The 13,893-nt window shown below is 57.0% G+C and overlaps 1 protein-coding gene across 2 annotated transcripts; it reads right to left on the bottom strand.

The window, feature by feature from the left end:
* Nucleotides 1-422: 422 nt before the first annotated feature.
* Nucleotides 423-4,536, bottom strand: NKX6-1 (NK6 homeobox 1). Of its 2 annotated transcripts, none has more exons than XM_052810636.1 (3): nt 3,448-4,536; nt 2,639-2,811; nt 423-1,612 (listed from the first exon to the last, which is right to left on the bottom strand). In XM_052810636.1, the coding sequence occupies exons 1-3, from the start codon at nt 4,055-4,057 to the stop codon at nt 1,361-1,363; spliced, it is 1,035 nt and encodes a 344-aa protein (XP_052666596.1). In that variant the 5' UTR covers nt 4,058-4,536; the 3' UTR covers nt 423-1,360. The 2 variants fall into 2 exon arrangements, with proteins under 2 accessions (XP_052666596.1, XP_052666601.1); XM_052810641.1 differs by having other exon boundaries at nt 2,639-2,740.
* Nucleotides 4,537-13,893: the final 9,357 nt, after the last annotated feature.

Here is a 13,893-nt window from a genome sequence, read left to right as displayed (position 1 = left end):
CTCGGAAAGCAGTTTCTTTGCCATAATAATGGTAACACTCTGCCCTCGATAACATCTTGCATCGCTCGCCGCTTAAAAAGTTAATACAGCGTAATTGAGGCTGAGGCGAACCGCTCCGGGGGCCGGGTAGAAACTCTGCCTTCCCGTTCACGGAGGGACCGGCGCGGGCAGGAGCCGCCAGCCCTGTCCCCAAAGAAGCCGCCGCTTATTTTATTTGTATCCTTCTTCAACTCCCACAACAAGTGAACAACTTCCATCGTTTAAAAAAAAAAAAAAGGCAAACAAAAAACCTACTATAGAGATTGAACAAAAGATACTGAAAATTATCTCTTCTTTTTTTTTTTTCTCCTCCTGTACCGTGGTTTCATTATTTAATCTCTGATGAGATCAGATTATCTGTACCCTTTAGTGAAGGCAGCAGACGTCTTTAAACTGGTTTAATTGATTTATCGTTTTTTTAAACAGAAAGTGCATTACATTTAACTGGTCTTGCAAAGGGCTTTTCTTCTCTTTACAAACCGAATTATTTTTAATATAAATTAATAAATGTTAAGATGCTATATCACGATATATCATCGTTATTAGCTTAAAAAAAAAGAAAACAATTTACATTCTATAGTATTCCGTATGATACAAAAGAAAACACACTTTAAATTCAATTACAGCAACTAAATGAATTTTATATTTTGACTGAAAGTGGTTGTGACAATTCCCACCAGCTACTTTTTCAACACGCGGTTGATCGGAAACGGTGTGAGTGAAAGCAAACTCTGTCCCTTCGCCCTCTCCCCCCTCCTTCTGCACGACGACCGCAACAGAAAGGGTTTTAAAAATACTAATAAATAGCACGCGGGGCCGCTGCAGTTTCGGCCCGAGGGAGGGGCCGGTGGCAACCACGGCGGCTTTTTCCTCGGCAACCCCGCTGCCGCCCGTCTCGGGGCTCCGGGGGTGCCCCCCGGTACCGCCCGGCGGCGGGGAGCGCGGGGCGGCGCGGACCGGGCGGGGGGGCGGCGCCCCCGGCCCCCGCTGTACAAAAAAAGAAGGTATTTTACATTTTAAATATTCACAGTAAGGAACGCCTATGGTCGCGGTGACTCACGGTTTATTTACAAAGAGCCGGCAACAGGCGGCCGCCGCACCGCCAGGAGCGGGACCCGGGCCGGGGCGGCCCCCGCCGCTCCCCGCCGCCCGCGACCCTACAATAACACGCGGCGCCGGAGGACGGGCGCGCCCGCTGGGGGCCCGCTCCGCCGCAGTCCTCTCTGCTCCCCCTCCGGCCTCTCCTCCTCCTCCTCCCGGGCGCGTAGAGTCTAGAAAAATAGATCTGTACATCTCCGAAAGCGGCGGCGGGCGGAGCGCGCTAGGCGGAGGCCTCCCCCTCGGCGGGGTGCAGCAGCAGCCCGCCGCCCCCCGGCTTGTGTTTCTTCAGCAGCTGCGTGATCTTCTCGTCGTCCGAGTTGGGGTCCAGGGGCTTGTTGTAGTCGTCGTCCTCCTCCTCGTTCTCCGAGGCGCCCTTCAGCCGCTCCGTCTCCGAGTCCTGCTTCTTCTTCGCCGTCGCCATCTCGGCCGCGTGCTTCTTCCGCCACTTGGTCCGCCGGTTCTGGAACCAGACCTGTCCCCGCCGCCACCGTCACCATCACCGCCACCGCCACCCGGCGCGGCCCAGCCGGCCCGCCCCCGCCCCGCTGCCCTGCGCTTCCCCGTCCCTAGCGTGCAGTGGCGATTCCCGCTTCGCCAGCCCTCAGACGATTTCCCCGTCAACGAAAAGCAGCCAAGCCCCGCGGCACCGCGCTCCCCGCAGCCCGAGCCACCCGTCCCGGCACGGGTCCTGCCCAGCGCCGGCGAGCAGCCGTCCCCAGCGCCCCCCGTCCCCGAGGTCCGCGGTGGGCCCGGGGCCCTCCCTCCCTGTGTTTTCCTCCTACCCGGGGCAGGGGGCAAACACGCATTTCGGGCTGAATCCTTCCCTGGCCGCCCCTGCCCCCCCAGATGTCTATATTCTCTGGCAGGGTGCTGCCAGAGGAGGGGGTTATTTTCTTTGTCGAGGCTGCGATAATTTATTCGCAGCCATTGGGACATAGTTGCAGTGACAAAGGAGGGTCTCCTGATCAGTCTGAAAGCGTGAGCACTGCCGAGAGGCCCCCCCGGCCGAGCCCGCCTCACGTCCCCGCGCCCGCGGAGCAAATGCCTCCCCGCATGCCCTTGGAGGGCTCAGCCCGGTCTCCCAACTCCTCACACCTCCACTTCGCCCGCAGCTCGGACTGGAACAAAACCGGAGAGTTTGGGGCGGGACAGTGCGAGCGGGGTGCGCGGTCCCTGCTCGACGGCTCGGGGCCGCGGAGCAGAACCAGGCGGTTTTGGGGGGGGGGGCGGGCCAGAGACGCTGAACGCACCGGGCTTCTCAGTCTTGCTTGGGTTTATTTGGTTGGGTTGGTTTTTTTTTTTTAAATAAGATATGCTTTAAAATATCCTTCTCGGCCCCACCAGTACTGAAGGTAATGAAGGCCCCTGCCCGCAGCATCTCCGGCCGCCCACGACAGACCCGGTTTCCACGGCGGGGCCCTTTTTTTCCCCGGTCCGAGAGGGGCACTTTGCCCTGCCCCAGCCCTGCACCGCCCCGTGCGTGAGCTGCTCGTCTCACCTTGACTTGGCTCTCCGTCATCCCCAGCGAATAGGCCAGCCGGGCTCGCTCCGGGCCCGCCAGGTATTTCGTCTGCTCGAAAGTCTTTTCCAGGGCGAAAATCTGCTGGCCAGAAAAAGTGGGTCTGGTATGTTTTCTCTTTCCGTCCTTATCCAGCAAAATTGAGCCTTGATCTGGCGGCGGGGGAGAGAAAGGGAAGGCAGGGACAGACACGTTAATCTACGGATTTGGGAAAGTGCTTCGCTCCCAAGCGGCCCTGGGGGACGGGGGGGGGGGGTGTCTCTCCGCGGGGGGGTCTGTAACAAAACTGCTGCCTGGGGAACGCGGCGGCGCCGGCCTCCCGGCTCCCCCTGTTTATTTTCCCTTTAAGGATCGAAAATCTGAGCGGGCAAACGGTAGTGTTTTCTAGAAAAGCTGCGGCCAGTGCAAGCGGGCGGAAACGGAAAGTCCTGCTCGGGGAAAGTTTGTGCGCGCCCCTAAAACCAGCCCCGGCCCCGGGAGTCTCCAGCGGGGACGGCGAAGCAGGCGGCAGCGCGGCTGCCTTCCCCCGAGAGGGCTTCTCTTTTCGCCGGCAATAACCGACAGTTTACAGGGTTTCGCGCCGCCCGAGGGGGGAGGGAGAAAGCAAAGCAAACTTAAGAAACAAAAAGAAAGTGAGGCAAAGCCAGTCCCCTCGGCCACGGCCGGGGAGGCCCGGGAGGGTCTCGCGGGGATGCCGGGGCGCGGGGGCTCCCCAGCACCGGGAGCGAACTCCCGGCGCGGCTCCCCGGGCCCGTTCCCCCCGCTGCCCCGCGACGCTGGGTACTCACGGGGGGCGCAGGCGAGGCGGGCGTCCCTCCAGGGCGGGCTCTGCATCACCCCCGGCCAGAAGATGGGCGTCCGGCCGGGCAGCTCGGCCAGCGGCTTGGGGTATCGCCCGGCGGCCACGGCGGCGGCGGCGGCGGCGGCACCGGGGCTGAAGTAGAGGGCGGGCGGCGGCGGCGGCGGGGGGCTGAGGCTGCCGAAGCGGGGCAGCCCGGCCAGCAGCCCGGCGGGCGCCGCCGAGGAGGCGGAGGGCGAGGCGGAGGCGAGCGCGGCGCCCGGCAGGGGCATGGAGGGCCGGCTGAGGATGTCGTTGATGCCGTGCGGGGTGGCGGCCGAGAGCTGCGGCGGGGCCGAGCCCAGCGCCGAGAGCCCGCCCGCGGCGGTGGCGGAGACGGCGGGCGCCTTGAGGCCGGGGGAGCCGAGCGGCGGCGAGGGCGAGGCGGAGGCGGGCGAGGCGGAGGCGGAGGAGGAGGAGGCGGGCCCAGCGGGCAGGGGGTACGCGGGGTACAGCGGCGCCTTCATCTCGGCCATGCTGTGCAGGGCGGCCAGCGGCGGGCTGCCCAGCAGGAAGGCGCCCTGCCGGGGCGCGCCGTCCATCTGCCCCAGCGCCAGCATCCCCGCGCCGCCGCCGCCGCCGCCGGGCCGGGGCGGGGGGCCCGGCCGGCCCCTAGCGTCGCGGGGCCCCGGCGGCCGGCCCGGGGGTGCCGCCCGCACCGGCGCCGCGCATCCAGCCCGCGGGGGCCGCCGCCTCTAGCGGGCAGCTGCACGCCCGAGCGGCGGCCCCGCCGCCCCGCCGGGCATCAGGGCTGCGCCTCGGCGGCCGCTCCCGCGGAGAAAAGCGGCGCTGCCCTCGGCGGGTGTATATATACGTGTATATGCGCAGGGTCCGGGCGTACGCACGTATATAATCTCCTCTCTCTGTGCCTGCGAGGAGCCGGGGACTCACAGCGGCGCGCGGGCCGCGCTCGCCGCCCCTGCCTCCCTCCCGGCGCCCCGCATCCCTCCCGGCGCTGTTCCCGCTGGCTGGCTGCCGGCGCGGCTGTCGGGGCTGCGGGCGCGGGCGAGGCTCGGGGCGCACTGCCGCGCCGCCCCGCTCCCTGCCTCCTTTAGCGGGGGCACGGCCGGCAGCGGGCGCGGCGGTGGCGGCGGCGGCGGGCGGGGGCGGGGCGGCGGCCGGCCCTGCCCACCCGCGCCGCGCCCGCCTTGCCGCCAACTTGGGTCTCGCCTTGCTCTCCTCTTCTCCCCTTTGCTTTTCTGCTATTTTCCCTTCTTCTCTCTTCTCCTTTCCCTCTTTCCTCTCCCTCTCCCTTTTCCCTCTCCCTTTCCCGCTCCCTTTTCCTTTTTCCTTTCCCTTTTTCCTCTCCCTTTTCCTTTTTCCTCTCCCTTTTCCTCTCCCCTTTTCCTCTCCCCTTTTCCTCTCCCTTTTTCCTTTCCCTTTTTCCTTTCCCCTTTTCCTGTCCCTTTTTCCTGTCCCTTTTCTTTTTCCTTTTCTTTTTCCTTTTCTTTTTCCTTTTCTTTTTCCTTTCTCTTTTTCCTGACCTTTCATCTCCTTTTTCCTTTCCTTTTTCCTTTCCTTTTTCCTTTCCTTTTTCCTTTCCTTTTTCCTTTCCCTTTTTCTGTTCCTTTCCCCTTTCCTTTTTCCTTTCTCTTTTCCCTGACCTTTCATCTCTTTTTTCCTCTCCTTTTTCATTTCACTTTTTCCTCTCCTTTTTCCATTGCTTTGCCTTTTACTTTGCTTTTTCCTTTCCCCTTTCCTTTCAGACTTTCTTTTCCCTTTCCTTTTTTTTCTTTTTCTTTTTTTTTATTTCCTTTCCCGTTTCCTTTCAGGCTTTCTTTTCCTTTTCCTTTTCCTTTTTCTTTTCTCTCTCATTTTTTGCTCTCTTTTCGTCTCTTTTTTCTCCCCTCTTCTCTTTCTCTCTCTCTTCACATACCCCGCTCCCTCTGTTTTCTATATTTCTTTCTTTCTCTTTCTTTTCTTTCTTTCTTTCTCCTTCCTCCCTTCCTTCTTTCTGCTTTTTTCCTTTCTTTCTCTCTCCCCCTCCCTCTGTCTCTGTGGCCCGGGAACGACTCCGGGGAGCGGAGCCGCTCGAGTCCCGGCCGGGCCTGCCCCGGCGCTTCCCCCGTGCGGCCGCAGCGAGCCGGTGGCGGGCGGCACACCTCGGCCCGGCCCGGCCCTCCTCGCACGATTCTGGGCCCGCGTGGGTTCTCTCTGTACCCACTGCACATCAGAACTGCGTGTTCGTTCCGCCGGGCCACCGGTCCCTCCTGCCCGGCCACTGGCCGGTGTTGCACACCCGAGGCCTGCGGTAACGGCCCCCCTCGATACTTGTCCCCGGCGCCCCCGACTGCTCGCGGCTCTTCCCGTCGCCTGGGGCTGGAACGGAAAAAATCCCCTGTGACCCTAAAAGAGCGTCCCACGGAGAGAAGAGCGGTGCAAAATCACCCTAAACCGTTTTTACCCTGTGCTGTCTGTGCCCGAGTCCGTGTGCCTCTGGGGAGCTCTATTTCCTCGAGCGTGGAAAAAGGGGCTGGTGTGGAATTTAGGTTTGGGGGGGGTTCTGGTGATTACAGATCTTAGATAAAGGGGAAGCATGTTGATCCTCGACCTGCGACGGTGTTTCCGTCTGTTTCTAAATATCCCCTGTTGCTCGGAATTGTTTAATTTACAAAGCCGCGAAAAAATACACTTGGAGAAAGGGCGCGTAGAGCACGATTTCGCCTCGCCGTAACTTTTGCACAGCCACACAAACTGCGCCTCCGAGAAGCTCACGTTTAAGTCTCCAGCTTTGCTTTTTTTTTTTTTTGGTCCTTGGGTCACTTCTCAAATATTCGAAAAGTAAAACCAAAAAGGTCCTTTTCTGCCGATTTCAGAGGAGCCAGCGAGCGCTCGGCCGCGGCAGCCCCGCACCGCCGGCGCCGTAGGGCTCGGCTCGGGCAGCGGGCGTGGGCAGGGGGGAGCCTGCCTCTGAAAGTGACCGATTTGCATTTTAATTGGGGGGAGAAAAATTAAACAGCGTTTGGAAGCGCAGGGGCAGGCGCGGGGTGGCCCCGCTGTGTGGGCAGCACCCAGGGGAGCTGCTTTTCCTCCTGTCTGCGGAGGAGACGGTGCGGGGGCCGGGGTCTGCACCGGTGTGGCTCGGGCGGGGGAGGACAGGGGCTCCTCCCGCCGCCCCAGGCCCGCTGCCTCCCTCCTCGGAGCGCCCCGAGGGAGCTTTGCCAGGGGCGGCCACCGGCGGCAGCTTCACCCGCGGCTCCGCGCTGGCGGCGGGGGGGAACCGGGGCCTGAGTCCCCGGGGACGGACCCGGCCGCCCTGCGCCTGCTTCTGCAGTGCGGTCCTGCCGGCCGCGGTACCGCTCGGGGCTGCTGCGGGCAGCCGGAGGTGCCAGCGCCGTACGCAGCCTCCCCCGCCCGGCGGCCGACACGCAGCGGCACCGGCAGCTCCGCTCGCTCCGCGCGTCCTTCCCGGCCAAAGCGGGAGCTCGCTGCCCGGCACCTCTGGGCTTGTTTTCTAGGGAAGGCAAAACAAAACAATCCCTCCCGCACAAACTGCTTCTCCTTCCTTCCTTCTGGAATGAACGGGTGGCATCTGGAAAAAGAGCGGTTGTTCGGGGGCCGTCTCGTGCAACTTCTTTCCTAAAAATAGCAGCACAGGTGAGATGGCGCCAATAGGGCTGACCCGTGCTTGAGAAATAGTTCGGATTCAAAAACAGCCGTCTACATTACCTCCTTTCTGTGTCTTTAATAACTGCCACCCAGAAATAGTTGAAAATATCGGCATTTAGTTCCGTTTGCAGACTCAGGTTTTGTTTTCCCTAAGCACAGCCGTAGGCAGGGAAAGTTACTCAGACGGCAGCCGGGGGCTGTGCTGTGCCGCTCAGCAGCTAAGCAGCGGGGTGGCGGGGGGGGGTACCGTGAGCACGCTAGGCAGAGGTGGGAGTAAAAACCACCCCAATAACAAACGTCTCTAACGGGGTGAACAAACCGCAGCCTGAAAACGCCGCAGCCGAATTACTCCTTGAGCACAGGCGAGTACTGAACGGGTCCGCTGCAGCCGGGGGCTGCACGTTAATACCCAGCTGCGTTTCGCCAAATTCACTAGGTCTCACCATAAGAGCTTCACCGCCTTGTTGCAGATAAAGCAACTACCAAGTTAAATAATAAAAGAGAGAGTAGCCGCCGAGCGAGCGGAGGGGTGCGGGACGAGAGGAGGAGCGAGCAGCCGGCCGGCGGGACGGGGCAGCAGAGGGCAGGGGGCGAGCAGCCACCCGAAAGGAGGCAAAGCCGCGGGAGAAGAGCAGCTCCCGCGGAAACCCCGCGGGGTCTCGGGGAGGGAGCCCCCGGAGGGCGGCTGGGGCAGCGGCTGCGGAGGGATCTCGGGCAGCGAGGGACCAAGGGCTGGAGGAGGAGGCGGCGGGGAGGGGAGAAGGGGCTAAAGTTGCGATGGATACCCCGGTCACACAAAGCGGAGGCCAAGAAGAGGTATGAATTAGAAGGTATACAGAAGGGGCGTTGTCAGAAAAAGCGGCAGTTACTTGTTTGCTCGGTCGAGGCGTAGGAAGTACGAGTGCTGGAGCAGCTGCGCCTCTGAAATTCACGTTGGCTGGAATGGTCCCAGCATACCTGAAAGCAAAAAAAAACCCATGAGAACACCTAAAATTAAAAGGTCCAAAGTGCTTTGGCATAGCAGGGTCAGATATTCTTCAAGCTGATGAGACGGGGACCCGAACTGCAGGTTGCTGCACCGTGTCACCTGCGGTATCCAGCTGTGCCCGGGGTTGTGCCTCCAAGGGAGGGTTTGCCCAGAGCTCCAGCAGCGGGGACAGATGCCAGGGACCCCACTTTGCCCAGCTTTTGCCCCGGGAAGTCATTGTGACTGGGAGACGGGTCTGTCTGAACTAAATCGAGTAATGGCTTTATTTAGCAAATAAAGTGCTTTGCCATTACCGTATGTTCTTCCTTGCAAGCAAGCAGTCGGTTACTTTCTTAAAGTGATGGATAGGTATTTAGACACCTTTCTGTTGTAGCAGCACTGTAAAGCCACTGAATCATTTGTTGCCTGCCCTACATGGTGGAAAGGAACTGAGCCAGGAAAGCCTAATGTTCTTCTGGGTGCTAATTCCAACTCTTAATCAAGACCTGATTACCAAAAAGGAAGACAGAACATAAAAATGCTATAAAGATTTAATTTTTTTCTATCTTGCCCATAATTCATGCTGCAAATGTGTCCATTATGGCATTCGGTCTAGCAGGAAAATTGTGATGTTGTTGCAAGATTCCCTACAGCAGAGTGCCTGCCAATGATGATGAATAATCCCGGTCCATATGCTAGCTCTATACAGCACTATAGTACCAGCGTGCTCTCGTTCTCTTTCTGCTTCCTCAAAAACATGGAATATCTGAAGAACAGTAAAAGCTAATTAAAAATAGTTAATAGGTTAATCAGACTCGGTCTTATATTTATCTAATGCAGAGCACTGCACTGATTCTTTAGTGATGTAGCTTTGAGGCATTACCACGAGCCAAGAAAATGAATCAGACATTTAATGGAGATATGGAATCGGAAATTTCTTGTAAGACTACAAAATCACAAGCCAATAATATGCTAAAATATAATAAAGTTATCATTAAAATTCCATGCATGAAATGCCATCCTCTGTGTCCTCTCACTAGGCGATAAACTGAGGCAAAGCTGGCCAGAAAATTTTTCAGGAGCCAGGCCTTTGGATACATCTCACCTGCTTTTTAGCATTCTTGTCCCAGAGTGTCTGCCTGCAGACCTCTGGTGACAGCCAAAGGCAGAGGCTTCATGGGCGACCCCGCTGCAGACCGCCTGGTTTGCTCTTCAGAGTGCCAAGGGCCATGAGACGCTGCCAGCTCTAGCTGGGGGGTGTGCTGGAGATGTCAGCCTAGGACTGGTATTGCTTTGTGTTACTTATTTTGTCTGACTGCACAGGAATGGTTTCTGTGGGTAACAGCTTCCCCTTTCCAGCCGGTGGCGGATGCTGTGAGCTCTTGCCTTCCCCAGGGTCTTCCAGTCACTTCTGAGGACGCGCTCCTGTCACTTTGCTGCTCTAACGCTGTGGTCCCCACATCCTGGCCGAGTTCTGTTTCCATTTACACTGCAGTGTATCCAGAATAATTGGGAACGGAGGCTGAGACTGTAATGAGACTGAGTGGAAACAGGACCTGGTCATTGCTTTTTTAAGACAGCTGCAAGGACAAGGAGAGTGTTGCAGGCTGCTGCTTACAGTCACCTCTGTTGCCATTTCAGTGTTTCTTTTGCTTTTCTTAAATGAGATGTTCAAGTATTTTCCGTATCCTCAGTAAGGCAAAATATTTTTCTCCTTTCTGGAGCACTGAAAATATTTGATGCTGGAGCAGAGTAGTTACTCTTACTTTTGATTTGTGATCGTTGGTCCAGCCTGACCCCTGCTGGGGAAAAGCCAGGAGGAGAGGATTACAAGTGCAGAGAGTCCCATCTGTCCGGGATCCACAGCTTCACCAGAGACCATTCCTGGCACAGTCCTGCTCTGAACCCCTCTGCCACCCCCAGGCCCCTGTCCTGCTCAGGCTCTGCCCTCACTGCACGCTCCCCTCTCGGCTGTACAAGCCTTACCTGAAGTTTGTCCAGCTTATAGCTCCAAAGACTGCCCACCACCTCTGTTGTTAACGCTGCTGTGTGGAAGCAACGTCTATCTATTTAATGTGGTGGCAGGGGTCTGCTGCAGGTGCACCCAGAACTCCGCTGGCATCCAGGCTCCAAAGCCCTGCTCGCAATAGCTGTGTGGTATTACTGATTGCCAGGTCTCCGTTTATCCTAACTAATTAGTGTGCAACAGATTTCTCAACATTGCCACATTTGTCTATTCCTGTTTGGTGCTACCAAGAGCTGCAGCTGGCACAGATGTGCCTGTGATGTGCCGTGGCGTTCAGACAAGGTATTTCCCTCTAGCCACATGCTTGCAAAGGACTGCAGTCCTTGCAGTAGGGATGGTCCTTCTTTTCACTGGAAATGGGAGCAGCAGCGCCGGGGACTGCTGCTGCCTCTGCCCACCTCAGTCTGTAGCGTGATTGCTTTTGAGTGGCCTGCTCCACTTCCAGGTGGGCTTGAGCAACCCCATGAGGACTGGATGCACATGGCTGATCAGACACAGGCAAGGAAATTATTTTAGAAACCTGCTATTCACAGTCATGCTGAAATGTACGTGTTGTAGGCCAGATGTGTAACAGCAGGGACAAGGAGCACTGGTGCTCCATCTCCCTCATTTATCTTAGCCTAAGGGCTGTGAAGATGCCACCCTTCCAAAGTTACCTTCCTTTTTCTTTCCATTGTACATTGCTGCACAGAAATTTCCTGCTGTGCAGTGTATGTGCCCATGAGATGTGGATAAAGATACTAATTTAGACCCAACAGAAGCTCACCCATCATCCCCTCGCCCCGGTCGGCCAGTCGAGCCACCCAAGCACATGCAGGGCAGTGAGTGTCCCCACAGCTGCAGTTGTTGGGTATGGGTCCAGGCACTACCCTGGCATTAATGTGAGCACTTTCTTGATGTGGATAACCAGGTATGCTGTAAGGTTAAACTAATGTCTGGCTTTACTTTGGTTTCACATTAACAGCAAAAATGTATGGAAATTTAACTGGCATAGCTGGAGCTTTTATATAGTTTCTTTCACTCCATGAGACAAATATATGTACGATAGGCCATTGCTGGCTATCGATCTTTAAGCAGCCCCCCATGGAAATCAGCAGAGAGAGCTTTGCTTAGAAATTGTTGGCACAGGGTGGTCCAGTGTCAGGGAACTGGAAATCATTAAATTGATGATCTAAATGGGGATGGGAGGGAGAAAGCAGCGGCAGTAGCTATCATTATGTGCATATTTTTATGATTTTTAGAAAATCATATTTCAGCATTTTGCATCACATCGAAAGCTGACAGGCCTGCATTGATTAGCAGATTCAGGCTGAACGACAGAGAAAATTACCGAGAGCAGTATACTTCGTAACACGACTTTGTTGAAGGAAAGATCTTGCTTGCTTCGCTTCAGTTCCAGTGTAACAAGACGTCGAGGAGCATCGGCGGTGTGCAGGCGTAGGGAGGGCTCAGGGCGCGGGGCTGGGACACGGCGGGTCTCGGGGAGCTCAGGGCGGTTGCCCCGGAGCCGGCGGGTGCCCGGGGCTGCCGCTGGCTGCCAGCGCGGTGCTCGCTCCGGCAGCTCCACCTAGCGAGGAGCGCTCTCCGCGGCCGGCGGCTCTGGCTCGCCGCCGGCTCTCCGGCGCTGGAAACCACAGCGCTGTGTCCACAGGGCAAGGCGGATCCTCCCCGGCTTCCCCATCCTCCCCAGTCCCGGTGCCACCAACCCAGGCCAGGGGTCCGGCGGAGGCAAGCTTTCCTCCAGCCCCGCAGCGGCAAGGACCACCTCGAGCACCCGGCTTTCCTGGCCGAGCCTCCTGGGGAGCAAGGCTGGGAGGGAGAAGCTCTTTTCAGGGAAGGGCACGAGGAAAGAGGTGGAAGCTTGATGCTTTCAGCCTCTCTCTTACAGCCTGCTGGAAAAACACCTCAACAGGCCTACAGGGGCTTCATCTCAATAATGAACTTTATCTGTACTGCCACCCCTAAGCTCTTTGCTTGTGAATCACCGTAACGCACTCAGGTGACGTGGAGCTTCCCTTGCTCCAAGCCCCTCGCCTCACTTCTTCCCTGAACCCAGGCGGGCTCAGCAAAGCCCTGCTGTCTTGGACGTGCCGGCCCTGGCCTGGCACATACCAGTGGCAAGAGGACAAGCAGCTGGTTAGTCTCAGTGCACGGGCAAATAACGAGGGGATTCACTACGCACTGCCTGGGCCGGTCCCTCTGCCCCAGCAGAGCAGCAGAGCAGACCCTGTGCTCTCTTTGCCACCACCATAAAACCTTACCATATCATGTCCTGCACAGAGTCTGGCTGCGTGCTTTGTAACTTTATTAGAATATAATAAGGGAAGATACAAACCTATTTGTATCATCGTGAAGGACATGATGCTTCTGCCTGCCCCATGCCAGCAGAAGCTGCTGTGCCATAACAGAAGGGGCAAGAGCGTCTCTTCTTGGATGGGGCCAGGGCTGTAGGCTGCACCATCGCTTTAGGTGTGCACCATTGCTTTCCTTGGGATTTGCTGGAGCAGAGCAGCCTGGCAGCAGGTTGAGCAGCAGGAAAGGAATTACTTCCCTCCTTCCTTCCCCCCCATTGACGTGCAGCACCATCCAGCCCTGCAAACTCCAGGTCACCTCACTGGCCCCAACAACAGCGTGGCATTTTGTTACAGGGGCTGTGAGTGCTATGTCATCGAGAGCTGAGCAGCGCCTTCAGAGGCATCAAGGGTGTGGTGGTTTCTGCCAGGCTCAACCCCATTCTCCAGGGGAGAGGACGAAGCACCTTGCTCGACAGAGGCGGCAGGCGTGCAGCCACTCAGGGCTGCCAGTCTGGCCCTGTGGCCGTAGGGAAGCGCAAGATGGCTGGACCTGCTCTCCAGAGGTGTGATGGGGAAGGCAGGGCGAATGCTGTGGAACCTGGGAGCTGCTGACAGAAGCAGGAAGGCTGATGGTCAGATTTTTCTGCAGTAAGCCAAATCCTTAGGAGAGGACAGTTGTTCAGGGTTTTGTTTTTTCCCTGTGCTTTTCTTTCTCTAGGAGATGCAGACCGCCAAAAAGCTTGCAGCCAGAAGGGGCAATTTCCTGTTGTGAGAGTTTGAAGCCAACTTCCCACCTCAGTTTGCAGGGGCATTGCCAAAGACTCCTGGGATAAAGCATGCTGCCATTTCTTGCCCTACAGAGGAAACTGTTGTTATTCTACAGGTTTCTCAGTCATCTCTACCAGCTCCTGCTCCTGTTCACATTCATGCTTTCCTTCTCATCTGTCGTAACCAGTGGTGTCAGTAGGAGTCATGTTCTGCAGCTTGCATGAACTTCTAGTGGTACTGGGGATAGGGCAACAGGGAATGCTTGGCTGCAGTAAGATACCCAGGGTTTTTGTCTCTTCTACCTCCAGGCATGTTCTTGACATTTTGCTATTTTGAAATAATTTCTTCCACTATTAGCTTTGGTTAGCTGTCATGTTGACGTGAAGGATGCTGTTCAGAAAGCACCTTCTGAGCATGTTGGTACAGCAGCTGGCTGAAAGTAAGTCTTCTTGTATTGGTGAACAGGGAATTTCTTTAGTTTGCAATTGCATGAAAAAAAAAATGGATTGAAGAGGGAGTGAGTGAGCCTGAAGATACGGTTCTGCACTGCTTTGTCTTGTTTTGGTTTTGCACTCCAGGCTTCAGGTAAGTAGGCAGCTGTCTGGCACAACAGTAGAAGCAGTAGAAAGCCACTTGCTCTGGTTGCTCTCCATTCCCATTTCAGCTCTTGCTCTTCCGGCAGTACCTGACTGAGGACTGGCCAGTTTGGTCAGAGCCCCAGAGGGAGCTAAA

This window comes from Harpia harpyja, chromosome 2 (genome assembly GCF_026419915.1).
Source record: "Harpia harpyja isolate bHarHar1 chromosome 2, bHarHar1 primary haplotype, whole genome shotgun sequence".
NCBI classification, from domain to species: domain Eukaryota; kingdom Metazoa; phylum Chordata; class Aves; order Accipitriformes; family Accipitridae; genus Harpia; species Harpia harpyja.
Note: the sequence above shows the minus strand (reverse complement) of the source record. Positions and strands in the feature narration are given on the sequence as shown.